This window comes from Dermochelys coriacea, chromosome 2 (genome assembly GCF_009764565.3).
Source record: "Dermochelys coriacea isolate rDerCor1 chromosome 2, rDerCor1.pri.v4, whole genome shotgun sequence".
Classification (NCBI taxonomy): Eukaryota; Metazoa; Chordata; order Testudines; family Dermochelyidae; genus Dermochelys; species Dermochelys coriacea.
Window position 1 is genome coordinate 228,955,010 of NC_050069.1, and position 15,810 is coordinate 228,970,819.

At 43.0% G+C, this 15,810-nt stretch overlaps 1 protein-coding gene across 5 annotated transcripts in view; it reads right to left on the reverse strand.

The window, feature by feature from the left end:
- RUNDC3B (RUN domain containing 3B) overlaps positions 1 to 15,810 on the reverse strand; it is a 153,684-nt gene that overhangs the window by 63,453 nt on the left and 74,421 nt on the right. For 3 of the 5 annotated variants that reach the window (XM_043509376.1, XM_038391273.2, XM_043509375.1), the window contains exons 6-7: positions 9,556 to 9,636; positions 7,644 to 7,812 (exon numbers count right to left, since the gene is read on the reverse strand). In XM_043509376.1, coding sequence (XP_043365311.1) covers positions 7,644 to 7,812; positions 9,556 to 9,636 — 250 coding nt within the window. The remainder of the gene's footprint in view (positions 1 to 7,643; positions 7,813 to 9,555; positions 9,637 to 15,810) is intronic. The other 2 variants (XM_038391275.2, XM_043509377.1) reach the window with 1 other exon arrangement.

Consider the following 15,810-nt stretch of genomic DNA (forward strand, 5'->3'; position numbering starts at 1 on the left):
CTCCATGATGGAAAGAATGGAGCTAATTGGTCGCCAAACTGGTGGGACGTTTAAGATGGTTGGTATGACTGGAACAGGGGGAGGCTTCTTGGGGCCTTGACCACACCTTCAAAATTCTTGCTTGGCTGGAGGTTCATGAGAGGTAGCTCCTTGAAGAGTGGCCTATGTTTTGTATGGGGCTTTTGTCAGCACTGAGAGTCATAGTGCCACTGAGGAGTGTACTGCGGTGGTCAGCAGCGGGAGTCTCTGGTGCTGATGTGTAAATGCAGAGGGAGCAGACACTAATTTAGGAGTTTTTAAGGGAGTGTAGGGAATCATCCGTACGTTCCACAAATACTTTGGGACCTTCACAGGGTAAGTCTTGAACTGTGGTTTGTACCTCCTTAGGAAAGCCTGAGAGGTGCAGCCAAGACACATGCCTCATGAATACAGCGGTTGCAATGGAGCAGGCAGCTGTATCCGCAGAGTCTAATGAAACTTGTTGGGTTATATGGGCCAGGAGGTGTCCCTCAGATGTAAGTGCCTGGAATTGTTCTTTCTACATCTCAGGAAGGTTATGGCAAAATTCCTCTATTTTGGAGTAGTTGAGGTAGTTGTACTTGAGCATAAGAGCCTCCTAATTAGATATTTGAAATTGGAATGTGGCAGATGAATAAGTCTTGTGTCCGAATAAAGCTAAGCGTTTCTAGTCTCTATCCCGATGGAAAGATCAAGATTCATATTGTCATCTTCTCTCTTACACCGCATTAACTACTACAGAATTTGGGGTGGGTTGCAAGAAAAGAAATTCCACATTTTGGGTCTGCCCATTTGCAGGTCGGAAGGATGGACACTGCGGTCTGCCAGAGTAATTTCGTAGGATTGAGAAAAGCCTCGTTGATAGGGCAATTTTGGAGGAAGAAGATGGATGCAGGATATCGAGCAATTTATGCTGATGATTTTCACTTCCTCCAAAGAAATCTGGAGGGAGTCAGCAATCCCATGCAATAATTCTTGAAAGTGCCTGCAGTCATCAGCAGCAGGAGGTGGGGGCATGATGAGGCTATCAGGGAAAGACAAAGAGGAGAAATTTAGTGTTCATGGAGCTTCCTCCTCCTGTTCTTCCGCCTCACCCAGTACCGAGGGAGGTTCAGTCTCTGGTGGGTGAGAGACCGATGGAGAAGGGAAAGGTGTAGGTCTCCGGCTTTGCTCCATGGGCCATGTATATGGCCCAAGGATACCAATGTGGAGGGAGTGGAACATGTGATTGCATCCACAGTGGTCCATACCAGGATTGTGGTCTAGATATGGATTGCAAATAATGAGGATGTGTACATGAAGTCATTAGAGCCTGTCTTGAATAAGAGAGCACGATGGAGCACTCTTCCTCATCACTGGGGAAGAGGTGCCATCCTCAGTGGGGAAGGGGAGGAGGGAGGAATGTTATGAGTCCAGAGAGAAGGGTAGAAGTGTGGGGAGGTTGTGTGTGAGCAGAGGTGACTCAGTCATGTCAGATACAAGCAGGTCTTTAGGGTATCTGAATTTCTGGAGAGGGAGGTCGGAGCAGCATTGGTACCACACATGACTTGGTACGAGGAAGAGGTGCATTCTCTTGAACAGCCAGCAGGTGGAGCTGAAGACTTGGTCAGTGCTGAAGACTTGGTCAGTTCCGGCAGTTTCAGTGATGCCGAGAATTTGCTCTGTACTGAAGGCTTCAGCGGTGCCTACTGCTTCGGCAGTGCCAAAAAGGACAGCGGTGCCAGCGGTTTTGTTGGTGACGTAGCTCTCAAAGACAGTCTGCCTCAGTCTCCAGAACTGAAAGATGGTGCCAAGGGCTGTAGATCTGCCCGGTTACGGGTCCTAAGACCATTGTTTCATGCCAGTCCTGGAGGTACTCAGATGGGCCCTGGACTTATGTCCCCTATCAGATGATGTTGAAGTGACTGACCTTACATGGGAAGGCGTTCTGGCAGGCTGTGCCTCAGAGTGTGAGGAAGTAGCCCATTTCTTCTTGTCAGAGTGAGAAAGAGACAACTTCCTCTTAGAGGAACGTGGGAAATAAGGATCAGCGGATGACCTGGCAGAGCATAAGGATCGGCGGATGACTTCCACCTGGGGAAGAGTCTGATGCTGGACATAGTGATTTCTCCATGAGGAGAAGTCATAACCAAATGTTCTGGTCTTTTCAGACCCTGGCAGTCAAGTCATGACAGTGGGAACACTTCTGTGGGATGCATCCCTCTCCCAGACACCAAAAACACTGCGGGTAGCTATCTGCTACTGGGAAGGCATCCCAACAAGAAAAACATCTCTTAAACCTGGAAGATCCAGGCATAAGGGTGAGGAAAAAAGCTTCCTGGTCAGGAAGGGTGGGAAGCAGGGAAATGAAAACTAGTCTATGAGGTAACAATAAAGGTAAAGCAAAAACAAAAAAAAAATCTTTTGTTAGAGGAAAGAAAAAAGTAAACTACACTAAAACTGACAGGTAAGCCACTATTCTAATGAAGGAAAAAGGAGAAGCAGGAATCCACAGCAGAGCCATCCCAGACCAAAAGATGGTAGAGAAGGAACTGGCGGGGGAGAAGAGGGGGCAGTTGGACTGCACACAACTATATATATATATATAAGTCCCACTCACAGCGTGAGAATGGAAAGGTGCACACGTGCTGTCTGACAGGCACTGATGATAAAGATCTCCAATCCCAGACATAGGGAGTGCTGTGCACCTACAGTGGAGCACCCATAAGGACATCACTCAAAGAAGAGCTTAGAAATGTGCATAGAATAAGGCTTGCAAAGTGTAGAGAATAATGTTTACTTTCTCAATTAAATAGAACAAGAGGAAGCAAGGAAATACCTGAAGAACAGTATGTAAGAAAAGCAGGAGTGCTGTGCTTTTTTTTTTTTTTTTTTTTTTTGCAGCTTACAGGCAAACATGATAACTGGATGTATAAACAGAGGAATTAATTACAAAGCAAAGGAGATATGGATGCAGTAGACATGATTTAAAAGTGTGGTGTCTAGTTCTGGTTATCAAAATTTAAGAAGAAAGAAGGTAGCCAGGGTAATCTGAGACAGCAAACAGAACAGACTACCCAGCAACACTGAGAGACTAATAATTCTATATTTATGTTAAAAAAGCAAACAATATTTTGATATAATGTAGATGAATAGCTAAAAACCTGAAAGATCTAAAGATGTAAAAATAATGTAGCAGTTAGAAATTGGTATGCCAAACATTTTGGAACGCCATCACCACACAATTTTACAAAAGAAAAAAAAGTAAAAAAAGCAGAGAGAATGAATGCACACTGTGCCTAGTTTCTCTATGAGGGTATGTCCAGTGGAGCTGGCGGTGTAATTTCCAGGTCAAACAGACACACCTTCACCAGCTCTGATTGAGTTAGCTCACTAAAAATAGACATGTAGCAACCTTGAGGACATACTTAGGGTTTCAGACAGGATTATACTCAGGGTAGCGAGCCCATCCTTCAACTCATGCTGCCACAGCCACACTTCTATTTTTAGTGTACTACCTCCATTGGAGCTAACAAAGGTACGTCTACCTAAGCTGGAAATTATACTTCCAGCTCCTGTGAAGACAACCCTGATACTCATTGGCTATGTCTACGTTACTACTTTTGTTGGTATAACTTATGTCACTCAGGGGTGTGGAAAAAAAAACCCCAATGCTGAGCAACATAAGTTGCACTGACAGTACTGTCCACACTGGCACGTCTATGTTGCTCGGAGAGCAATTTTTTTAGTCAAAAAAAAAAAAATTCCCCACTATTCTAACTAACAGTGGTAGTAAAGATGAGCCACTAGAATAAAAAAAAAAGTACTGTTTTAGGGTATATCTGTAAATTCCAGCTCAAGGAGATGTACCTGTGCTAGCTAAGACTGAGCTAGTGTCACAGGCGCTGACTTCCCCTCTTTCCCATGGGTGCTCGACCCCCCTCTGCCCCTATCCCCATCCCCATCCTGCCCCCACTCCACCCCTTCCATGAGGCCCCTTCCCTCCCCTGCCCCCCTATTCCAACCCTTTCCCCAAAGTACCTGCCCCAATTCCACCTCCCCTCCCTGCCCCTATTCCAACTCCTTCCCCAAGTTCCCACCCCTGCCTCTTCCCCTCCTCCTCCCCTGAGTACATACACATTCAAGATGCTAGGCACATACTTGGGGCAGCTAGTCCTTCTCACCACTGCTGCACTCTGTTTTTGGCACACTCACTCAATCAGATCTAGTGCAGATATGTCTCTCAAGCTGCAAATTACACCTCCAGCTCAAAGTGTAGACATATTTCTCATGCCAGGCTACGTGATACTTTAGGGTATGTTTACAATGCAGCTGGAGTGTGTAATTCCCACTTGCGTAGACATATATGTGCTAATTCTGATTAAGCTAACTTGCTAAAAATAGCAGCATTGCCACAGTGGCACAGGCTAGCCACCCAAGTACAGACCTAGGATCTCAGACCTTGGACAAGAGTATACCAGGCAGCTAGCCAGAATTGCCACTCGTGCCACAGCCACAATGCTATTTTTAGCATGCTAACTCAACCAGAACTAGAATGTGTAGACCTGGAAATTATACCTCCAAGCTGCAGTGTAGATGCACCCTTAGAACTGTTCTGATCAGTGCTAGGTATCATGGTATTAAACATTGTGGAGCTTACAGGAGTTCTAGCTATCCTAATAGTGGTGGTATTGCTAGGAGTGGTGGAGTTGGACTGGTGTTAGCAATGGTGGGAAATTTCAGGGTGATAGAGGGAAATAGCGAAGACATAGCCAAACAGTTTCACTTCATCTTTTTATTCTATATAGCTTGCCCTTTTTCAACCCATGATTCTACTTCCTTTGAAAGCAGGGGCAAGGAGTAGAATGTTGAGTCCCAGTTGCTAGGTTGGGATGCTATCATTTGGAATATGAACATCCACCTTTATCCCTCTCCTTCCACTAAGGGAGTGCTTAGTGGAGCAGGTATAGCCCTATGTTTTTCCTTTCCCAGACTATCCGCACACCCACGCACCCCTATATATTTTATTGTTTCCCATACTTTACTTTTCTAGGGTTCTATTTACAATTTTTGCATTAAATCTTCTATTAAACGAAGCCATTAAGCAGAATTTTTTTATAACATAGTAGGTCTCCCTGTAATGGGGCAGCTGCCACTCACTGGCAAAAAGGGGTTAAAAGCAGCCCTAGTGATGCTGCGCCAAAGGCAGACAATCAGAGGAGGGCTGGGAGGAGTAGCCAATCAGAGCCAAGTAGGCCCATATAAAAAATGAGCTGCAAGGCAGAGGAAGGCAGTTCTCTGCTGAGAGCACAGGGAGGAAGGACTGTGTCCCTGAAGGGCCAAGAGAACTGCCAGCACCCTGGACACAGCAGTGCTGCAAACAGGGGCCAAGGAAGCCAGACACAGCTCCTGGCGGGCTGCCAGTGGGGGTTGCAGACTGAGGCCCTGATACAAGGGTAAAGAGGGTGCCGGAGCCACATGGGAGGTGGCTAGACCGTGGACTGCAGTTTGCCACTGGCGGGAAGTGGCTGAACAGCAGACTGCAGGTCCCCTGGAAAAGGGGAGCACAGTGTGTGGCATGGCCGGAGGGCTGTGTCACTGAAGAGGGTGCCACGGTCCTTGGAGAGACGTGGGCCAAGAGCGGGAGTCACGGTGGCAAGGCACTGCCCAAAGGAGGTGCACTCGCAGAGCTAATTCCCAAGACAGGCTGAGGAGGCATCAGAGTGGTAAGCGAACCCTGTTACACTCCCTTTATGTATTCCTCCTCTTTTCTTTCTCTCCTTCTTAATTTTTCTTTGTTTCTCCCATCAGCTTTAATTTTATTTCCATCTGTCTGTCTCACTATATCACTTTCCTCTCTTTTCTGGGTTTTGTTACTTCAAAACACTCTCTTTTTTAAAAACCAAGGACACTTACACTTACCCCCCTCACACACTTTGTCTCATTTCTTTTTTCCAGTGTGTTACTGCCTAGTTCTTGAGGGTAGCATTCTGTGTCAGAAATATTGCTGAAATATTATGCTGTAAAATGGGTTGGACATACACTATACTTGCAAACCACCTGAATATGCTTCAAACCTTTGGCATTAAGTCTTGTTTTTGAAAAGCTACCTAATTCTGGTACTTTTATGGCCTTCTTCATAGTATTTGAGTGACTCCAAATATTTTGCCCCCGCTTCCCTTCCACACTCTAACCCTCTCCAGTTTGAAGGAGAAATAGCTTGATTAGTTTATATATTTTTTGTTGTTTATGTTTGTGAGTGAGAGTGTGTGTGTGCTGTGCACCTGAGACAAAGTTAAGTCAAAGAAACGAGTTTTGCATTTCTCCAAGTGATTTGTTTGATAGTCATTCTTATTTCTTACAGAAGTTCCATAGAACTTTCACAAAAGCTGGTCCTAGACTATCTCCAACACTCACAAACCTCCCCGACTAGTCAACACTTTACATTCTACCAGAACAATTAGCCATCTGATGAAGAGGACAAAGGATTATGAAACCGGCAACTCTCAGATAGCTAGGCCAGTCCCAAGACATGCAGCTATACCAGTTATAACCAATAGCTTTTATACAGTCTACTAGCTAGAGATGGAAACTGGAAGCCAGGAATTCTGCATTAGGTTTTCAAATCTGCCATCAATTCACTGTGATACCTTGGACAATTGAGTTAACAGTGCCTCAGTTTATCCAACAATAAAGTGCATATAGTAAATTCCTATGTATTGTACCACATTGGGGTCTCATAGGGACTATTTTAAAGTAATTTGAAATCCTCTAATTAAAAGGGGCTATATAATGCTAAGTATTATTATTTATTCTGTCTAGATATTAAGAGACCTTATGTAAACTATTAGATTCAATAGTGACAGGGCACTCATCAGTACTTAAATATATGGAAGCCAAAGAACACAAAGTAGTGTTACCCTGTTTGGCTTGAGCAGCTAGCAAAAAATTCAGCATCTTGCAGGTTGCTCCAGTTAAAAGGAGAAACTGGTGATGAAATCAGGAACCTCTGATACAAGGAGGAGAAAGCAGAACAGGGAGCTGCTCTACAAATAAACATTTCCCCCCACCATTCCTCAGACGTTCTTGTCAACTGCTGGAAATGGCCCACCTTGATCATCACTACAAAAGGTTTTCTTTCCCCCCCCGCCCCACTGCTCTCCTGCTGATAACAGCTCATCTTAAGTGATCACTCTCCTTACAGTGTGTATGGTAACACCCATTGTTTCATGTTCTCTGTGTATATAAATCTCCCCACTGTATTTTCCACTGAATGCATCTGATGAAGTGAGCTGTAGCTCACGAAAGCTTATGCTCAAATAAATGTGTTAGTCTCTAAGGTGCCACAAGTACTCCTTTTCTTTTTGCGAATACAGACTAACACGGCTGCTACTCTGAAACCTATAAAAGGAGTATAACTATCTTACAGCCATCTTAAATAAAGTGTGGCAGTCTAACCCACCAACTTCAATGACATTTAACCTTATCCACAATAATAGCTATATTTGTTATGTTTTCACAAAAATATATGAATAGAAAAAACCTATTTACAGGATCTTATGTCTTGTGAGTGACAATAATATTTGACATAAAAATACAAAATTAGTTTAGTCACCCTCACCCCTCCACAAACTGATTTTTTTTACCTTCTGCTCCAAGGTGAGTCGATACTTCTGTTCTACCCTTTTGCATTTGTTGTACCAACTGTTTTCATCCATGATGAAAGGAGGTCCAATATTTTCTGGAGTACTGCTTTCACTGCCGCTACTTCCCAGAGTCCTTAGCTCTTCTTCATCACTGCTGATGCTATCAGAACTGAAGGACCAAATTTATAAACCAAATGAAAACAACAGTTAACTGATACAAAACCTGCCTTGAAACTGAAGCACTGCTACTCTTAAAACATGAAATGCAAAGCCTTCTTTAAAAAATAAAATAAAATAAATAAATCAGTAATGGAATAGCTATAGGTTAAACATTACAAGTAGCGTTTACAAGATAGTCATTAGATGCTCAGCAAACACAAAGTTATTTCACAACCACCAAAAGTAATGCCAGGACTATGTGTCTACGAAGTCATCAGCTGTGTACGGCAGCACAAAAAGGAAGATTTTGCTATGCTAAATTGGGGAGGCAGCCATTAACTCAGAAAGGTAAGAATTTTAGCTTATCCCCTTACCTTTTTCTTTATTACTAAGTTTTCTGCTGCATCATCAAGAACTTTTAGCTAGTTTTCAGTGATGAGAGTTCTGCATAATTCACTTATTTTTCATGTTTTTTCTAGAAGTATTTAGCATTGTAAATAGTGTAAATCATAGTATTTATATGATTCTCTTCATATATGCAATTTAAAACAGTTCACTGTTGGTATACTTCTTGAAGGCATGCTATTATAAACACACTCATTACCTATGGATCTTTTAGGCCTCATTATCAAGGATCAACATAAAAGTGTTTGAATCACTGCTCTAGTACCTATGGGATGTAATTTGTTTTGATTTTAAGACAAGTCAGGGAATCTGCCCTGCTGTGACAAACATGGGTGCCCATTAAAGCTTATTAGACTATATCAGTACAGTGGTGACCCTGAACAGACATAGGGTTTTCTTTAAGATTTGTGTGAGTATTTCTCAAGTGTGCACATTCTATTACTGATTTGGGTCAAAAATAGTTTTGTAGTTTAACTTAAATTGAACTTTGCAATTAGGCAATTAAAAAAATATAATGAGATCATCATCTCTAGAGAACAATTAGAAATTTCATTTTTCAGCCATGTATCTTAGCGACAGTACATCAAATGTTTCATGGGAGGACATCTTAATTCCCACCTGCTTTTCAAAACAGTCAAGTCTAGCAACAAAATCTATAGCAGTATTTCCATGCTCTTTCGAGGTGCTGAGTGGGACTACTGATGGTCTCACTGTTCTCAGTTAGATACAGATATTAACTCAATGATCTTTGTCAAAAAGGACCATTATGCTAAACCAGATAGTTAAAAATTGGTTGAAGAGACTCAGGCATCATACAAGTAACCACAGGATATTCCTGAAGGGCTAAATAACTAATACCACATATAGACAGACTTTACAAAATGCAATGGAAGTCAACAAGATATAGGTGCAGATGTGATTTTTATCACCTTTATACGAACAGTGCCATTAAAAACACAGGCTATGAAGAAAAAAGGTACACACAGGAAGGAAAAATGTAATTGGCATGTCTTCCTACAGAAGAAAAGCATTGATTTCAGCTGCTCTACAGTCTGATATTGGCTCTAATTAAAGTCTAAGCTTCAGTGAGAAAAGTAATTTCTCTTTAAATTTAGCGTAAGTATTAACCACCTGAGTATAGACGAAAATTTCAGCATGACTGCTTATAGCTCATAAGTCACACAGTATTACAGCAATAAAAAGCTAAGCATCCCATGCTGGTCACCAAGTGCAGAATGTCACAACATACTGGAAGCCAAATAAACTTCAAAAAAGATAAGTAAAAGGCAAAATATTCAACTACCAAGTGAAGCTGAAAAGTAAGATGAGGTTTCAGGATGAAAAGTACCTTTGGGTGAACTTCAGATAGGGTGTGTAATCTATTACAGCTGGAAAGTTGCCATCCAATCCCTCTCCCTTCAGGCAGAAACTGACATAATACAGAGAATCAGTAACTATGTTACACCAAGAAAATGAAATGGCAGTGACACAGTTCAATCTTAATAGAATATAATTTGATCTTCTTTACCAACAAAATCAAAGTACTTAAAAAAATTGTGGGGTACAGTTTTCCATTACTGAAATACCATCACATAGCCTGAGTCTAGATTGTTAGTTAAATTACTAAATAATTTATTTAAAAAGTGAAAAGTCATTGACTCCGTTTTAGAATGATGTAATTTTTTATACATATCCACAGTTTGTGTATTAACACAGACAACTTAATACATTGTTCAGGGGAAAGGGGAGTATGTCTTAGTTTGCCTTTTCTCAAAGGTTTGAAAGAGCTGCCAATGCATGCAAAAGTGCATGGAAAGTTGGAGAGACATTCCTTTAGATACAATTCTGTTGTATATTGCTGCATTTTCTGCACATTAAAACTATTGAGACTACAAATTTCCGAAGAATGTTCAGCTCTTTCCAATTGTATAGGAACAATCACCTTAAGTCCAGTTTGCTACCACTTAAGTCCTGATTTCACAAATGTTTACACAGATATGTGGAGAAAGAAGTGGTTTGGGACTATTTAGAAAAGGTGGACGAGCACAAGTCCATGGGGCCTGATGTGCTGCATCTGAGTGTGCTAAAGAAATTGGTGGATAGAAAGCTGGCTAGGTCGTCGGCCTCAATGGGTAGTGATGAATGGCTCCATGTCTAGCTGGCAGCCGGTATCAAGCGGAGTGCCCCAAGGGTCGGTCCCCGGGCCGGTTTTGTTCAATATCTTCATTAATGATCTGGAGGATGGTGTGGACTGCACCCTCAGCAAGTTTGCAGATGACACTAAACTGGGAGGAGAGGTAGATACGCAAGAGGATAGCGATAGGATACAGAGAGACCTAGACAAATTAGAGGATTGGGCCAAAAGAAATCTGAGGTTCAACAAGGACAAGTCCTGCACTTAGGATGGAAGAATCCCATGCACTCCTACAAACTAGGGACTGAACGACTAGGCAGCTGTTCTGCAGAAAAGGTCCTAGGGGTTACAGTGGACGAGAAGCCAGATATGAGTCAAAAGTTTGTCCTTGTTGCCAAGAAGGCCAATGGCATTTTGGGCTGTAAAAGTAGGGGCATTGCCAGCAGATCGTGGGATGTGATCATTCCCCTCTATTAGACATTGGTGAGGCCTCATCCAGAGTTCTGTGTCCAGTTTTGGGCCCCATGCTACAAGGATGTGAAAAAATTAGAAAGCTTTTGTTGCCCAGCAGAGGACAAAAAAAATGATTAGGGGACTGGAACACATGACTTATGTGGAGAGGCTGAGGGAACTGGGATTATTTAGTCTGCAGAAGAGAAGAATGAGGAGGGATTTGATAACTGCTTTCAACTACCTGAAAGGGGATTCCAGAGAGGATGGATCTAGATTGTTCTCAGTGGTAGCAGATGAAGAACGAGGAGTAATGGTCTCAAGTTGCGGGGGGAGGTTTAGGCTGGATATTAGGAAAAACTTTTTCACTAGGAGGGTGGTGAAGAACTGGAATGCGTTACCTAGGGAGGTGGTGGAATCTCCTTCCTTAGAAGTTTTTAAGGTCAGGTTTGACAAAGCCCTAGCTGGGATGATTTAGTTGGGGATTGGTCCTGCTTTGAGCAGGGGATTGGACTAGATGACCTCCTGAGGTCCCTTCCAACCCTGATATTCTATGATTCTATGATACTTGACCTGATTGTAATGGAACTACTCATATGCATAAAAGCAAGAATTCGTGTAAGAGGTTGCTAGTTCCAGGCCTAAAAGACAAGATAAAGGAATGGAGAAAAGGATGTATATATAAGGGAAGTGATCAGAGCAACTGGCATACACTTTATTAATTCTGCTTTTTAAATTCTTTATTTTTTACTATAAGGGTGCAGATGGAGGGAGGGGGAATAGCATGAAGCTACTAGCAACCAGGCGGAAGAAAGAAGAGGAAAGCTTCACAGGAGAAGAAAGGGTTGAGAAATTGAGGATTATTACAGATATTTGGAAGAAAAAGTTTGCAAAGAGTTAACTTACTCCTTCCGCTTATTCAGAAACAAAGAGTGATTTATAACATCACAACCAATTACTGCAATTAGTTTTTGGGGTTTGTTTGTTATTTTTACTTCAAGTGACGAGTAGCAGGAATAGATGAACATTTTAGAAACCAACATTCAGAAATGTTCCTCTGTATCCATATAGCTTTCTAAAATTCAGATATAAAGATCACAACATAGATAGAGATAAGATTAAACATGGTTCTAATAGAAAATTAAGGTTTAATTACAATAGTTACACAAGATTTCCAAGAGACTCAAATACAATTTTTTCATTTCTCCTCTCCCTCCCTCATCAAACACCACAATATACACCATCTAAAATTTGCTCCTCAGAGGGAGACAGTTCCTGCAGTCAATTTAGAAGCTTAAATTTTGTTAAAGAAATTCCTTTCTGATCAAATAAAAAAAAAAAAACTGTTCTGAAGAAAGTGTCAAAGTGAGCTTTTCCAGAAGTCTTAAACCTTTAAACAGGGGCTGCAGGAAACGGCGTGGGCCAAGAGATGTGCTGGCCACCGCTTCCCGTAGCTGCAATTGGCTTGGAACGGCAAATCACAGCCAGTGGGAGCTGCGATTGGCTGAACCTTAGGACACTGCAGGTAAACAAACAGTCCTGGCCTGCCAGCAGATTTCCATGATGGGCCGCATGCCAAAGGTTGCTGGTCCCTGCATTCTACAGACAAGTCTAGCTAAAAACAATACAGAAATCTAATTTATGGTACACCTCAAATCGGTGTGCCCAGTGTGTGGAGCAAAGGCACTCAGACAAAGCTGAAAAACTGTGATAGTTGCCTCTTTGTTGCTACTGAAAGTGTTATAGTAAGAAGATGACGACAGAAGAGAAAATCAACTATGGTATCTCAATGTAGGGGCAGATGTTCTTCTCTCAGCAGAAGGAATTAACTTAAGAAACTGGGCAGTAGACCATGTATTCCTTTAGCTTCTCCAGTGATTCATCTGTTTGATTGCTAAATAGATTCTCCCCTTCAAAGGAAAAGTCCTCTATTCTGAACCTGTTTCACAGGGAAGAGTAGATGATCTTAACCCACGATGTCTTCTTAAGCTAATGCTTAAGATGCTGTCGCTTTAGTCAGAGTATGAAGCATCAAATGATATTCTAAGACAGTGGTCCCCAAACTTTTTACCTTGCGCCCCCCCCACCAGAGATGGGAGTAGGGCCATGGCTCCAGGAGTGGGGGATACGAACAGGAGTAAGGGGGCCTACAGCTGGGGTGCGAGGTCAGTGGCGCTGCAACATTTTTAATAGTGGGGGTGCTGAAAGCCAACCCCCTTACCCCTGTCTGGACCCACCCCGAGTTGGGACCATGAGCAGGGCCGTGTCTCTGGGAGGGGGGGGACCCAGACAGGGGTAAGGGATCTGAGGCTGGGGCCACAGCCAGGACCCCGGGCACGGGGCCAGCAGCTGAGACCCCACGTAAAACCTACACCCCCAAACCTTTAGTTCCCACACCTGTGTCTGGGCTGTGCTCCCCCAAATGTTCCTCTGAACCCTCTTAGGGAAGCACATCCCACAGATTGTGGACCTCCGCTCTAAGAGCATGTTTCACTATGTTCTGTCCACCAGTTAAAATATCATTCACCAGTTTATGCTGATCTTCTGATAGCACTTGAATAAAGGTGGCCATCTTTTCTTGTAGGTGAATCTGATAAATGGACATAATACTCAGAGAAGATGAAGAAAAAACCTTTTGTCCTGAAGTATCCAATCTTTACCCTCCCTGACAAACAACATGGAATGTGCTGTCGATAGCCACTGCTACTACTAACAAGTTAGGGCTGGGCTGCATGTAGTGAAAATAACTCCTCCTCCTCATAGGACAGGTGGTATAAAATTTAGCAGCTTTTTAAAAAATGGGCTAACAAGAAGCTGACGTAGACCAAACAGATTTGACCATGACAACAGCCCATCCAATATGGGTAAAGAAATTCTGGTCTGTGAAGGGGCTCCCAAAATATCAAACTGGATGGGAGAATTCTTTCATTGTCACAGAAGGTAGTTTTAGAGGTACCTATCCACCAATTCACAAAACAGTAGGGCATCCTCAGAGGAAGACAAAGCAGAAGTGATGCCCACATTCTGACCAGAAGAGTCCGGCTCTGTTACTAGTTGCTGGTAGTCCATCTGTGGGGCTAATTAGTCTTCCTCTTCAGATAGAGAGCCTAGTACCTCCGTCAGATATTCTTCACTGAAGTTAGGAGAGGGAGACAAATCCAGAAAGCTCAAAACTATTATACAGATCCTTTCTTGATCTTTAGCAGGAGAATGATTCATATGCCAAATCATAGCTGGGAAACTCCATAAATCCCCTTGATGTATACCAACAGAACCATGCAGCTTAAGGAGCCCATTCTTGACAGTACCCACCCACAGGGGCCATTTTGTAATCAAGGGGTAAGGAGGATTAAAAGGTTCAATATCCAGGTGTATATCTTGCTCCTACAGAATGGAACGTAGGGAACGTGTCAGGTTGTTTAGGTGTATCCTACTCCTCTTCCAAATGTGGATCCAACCTCAGATCCATAGCCAAGAAGATTGGAGAACTACCAGAACCAGGATGTGATGCGTAATAAATGGTGTTATAGAGAATCCGAGGGACTTGAGGCAGTAGAGAAACTTCTGAGGAGAAACTAGGTATTGCCTCCATTCTACCTGTCTTCTCCAGGGTATGACCCCAAACACAGACATGTGAAGGGGCTTTTCCTCTCTCCCCACCCTGAAGGTATCTCTTGTAGATCTGTTGCCCAATCTAGTTGTAGAGCCATATGGCAAGTTTTGGCTACTACAGTAATTCTGTCTGGTTCCGATGACTCCACTGTTGCCAGTTCCCGTCAGGTCTTCGCCATTGTCTTTAGATGCGTAGGAACCCTCACATCCAGTAACAGAACTGTCCGTCTAGATTTTTTCCTTTTTAATTATCTTCGGTCTGGGAACGGACGTGAATGGATTCAGGTCTGACGGACCCAATGAATCACTCATCTGGGATCCAGCCCTGCTAACACTGGATGCTCTTTTCCTATCCATCTTCCTCAGAGCTGCAACCAATGCATCTGGTGGCCTTTCACATGGCCTTGACTTTGGAGCGTATGAAGCCAGTACTGACAGAAGTTTAAGAGCTTTTAGTTTAATCAGATCCAATGTCTTGTGTGCCATTAGCACTGCTGGCCTTGGAGTTACCTCTGGTGCCGATTTTTTCATAGGCACCTTAGTCTTAGTAGGTGCCAAACTCTGAGATGACACAGGTCTCTTCACTCATAGTACACGCTCTTGAATGCGCCAGATACAATAGACTTTGCTGCTATTGCTTCCACAAGAAAAGATTACTCACCTTGTGTACTAAACTGTGGTTCTTTGAGATGTGTCCCCCTATGGGTGCTCCACTTCGGGTGTGTTCACGCCCTCTGCACCTCAGATCGGTGATTATAGGTAGCAGTGTCTATTTGGTCAGCACATGTACTCTCGCAGTCTCATGCCCTGTATCAGGACTAGATAGCTCTGCGCACGCAAACTGCCCTCAGTTCCTTCTCTATCGCAGAGCTCAATGGTAAGAACTCCGAAGCAGAGGGTAGGAGGAGGGATAGTGGAGCACCCATAGGGACACTCATCTCAAAGAACCACAGTTACTGCATAAGTTAAGTAATCTTTTCTTCTTCGTCAAGCAGTGTTCTTATGGGTGCTCCACTTTAGGTGACTCTACAACAATACCCCTAAGGGAGAGGTCAAGTCTAGAACTGAGGATAAGACAGCCAAATATGGCATTGGACGCTGAGTTGTGGATGACTGGATAATGTTCAGCAAATGTATGAGCAGATGTCCAATTTGCTGCTTTGCATATTTCTGTGACCATAATGTTTCCACTTCCATAGCCTTCCTCAGAGAGAGATCTCGTGGAGTGAAAACGAGGAGTCCTTGTGGCACTTTAGGAACTAACAAATTTATTTGGGCATAAGCTTTCATGGAGTGGGTTATAGCTCACGAAAGCTTATGCCCAAATAAATGTTAGTCTCTAAAGTGCCACAAGGACTCCTCATTGTTTTTACTAATACAGACCAACAGAACTACTTTGAAACCTGT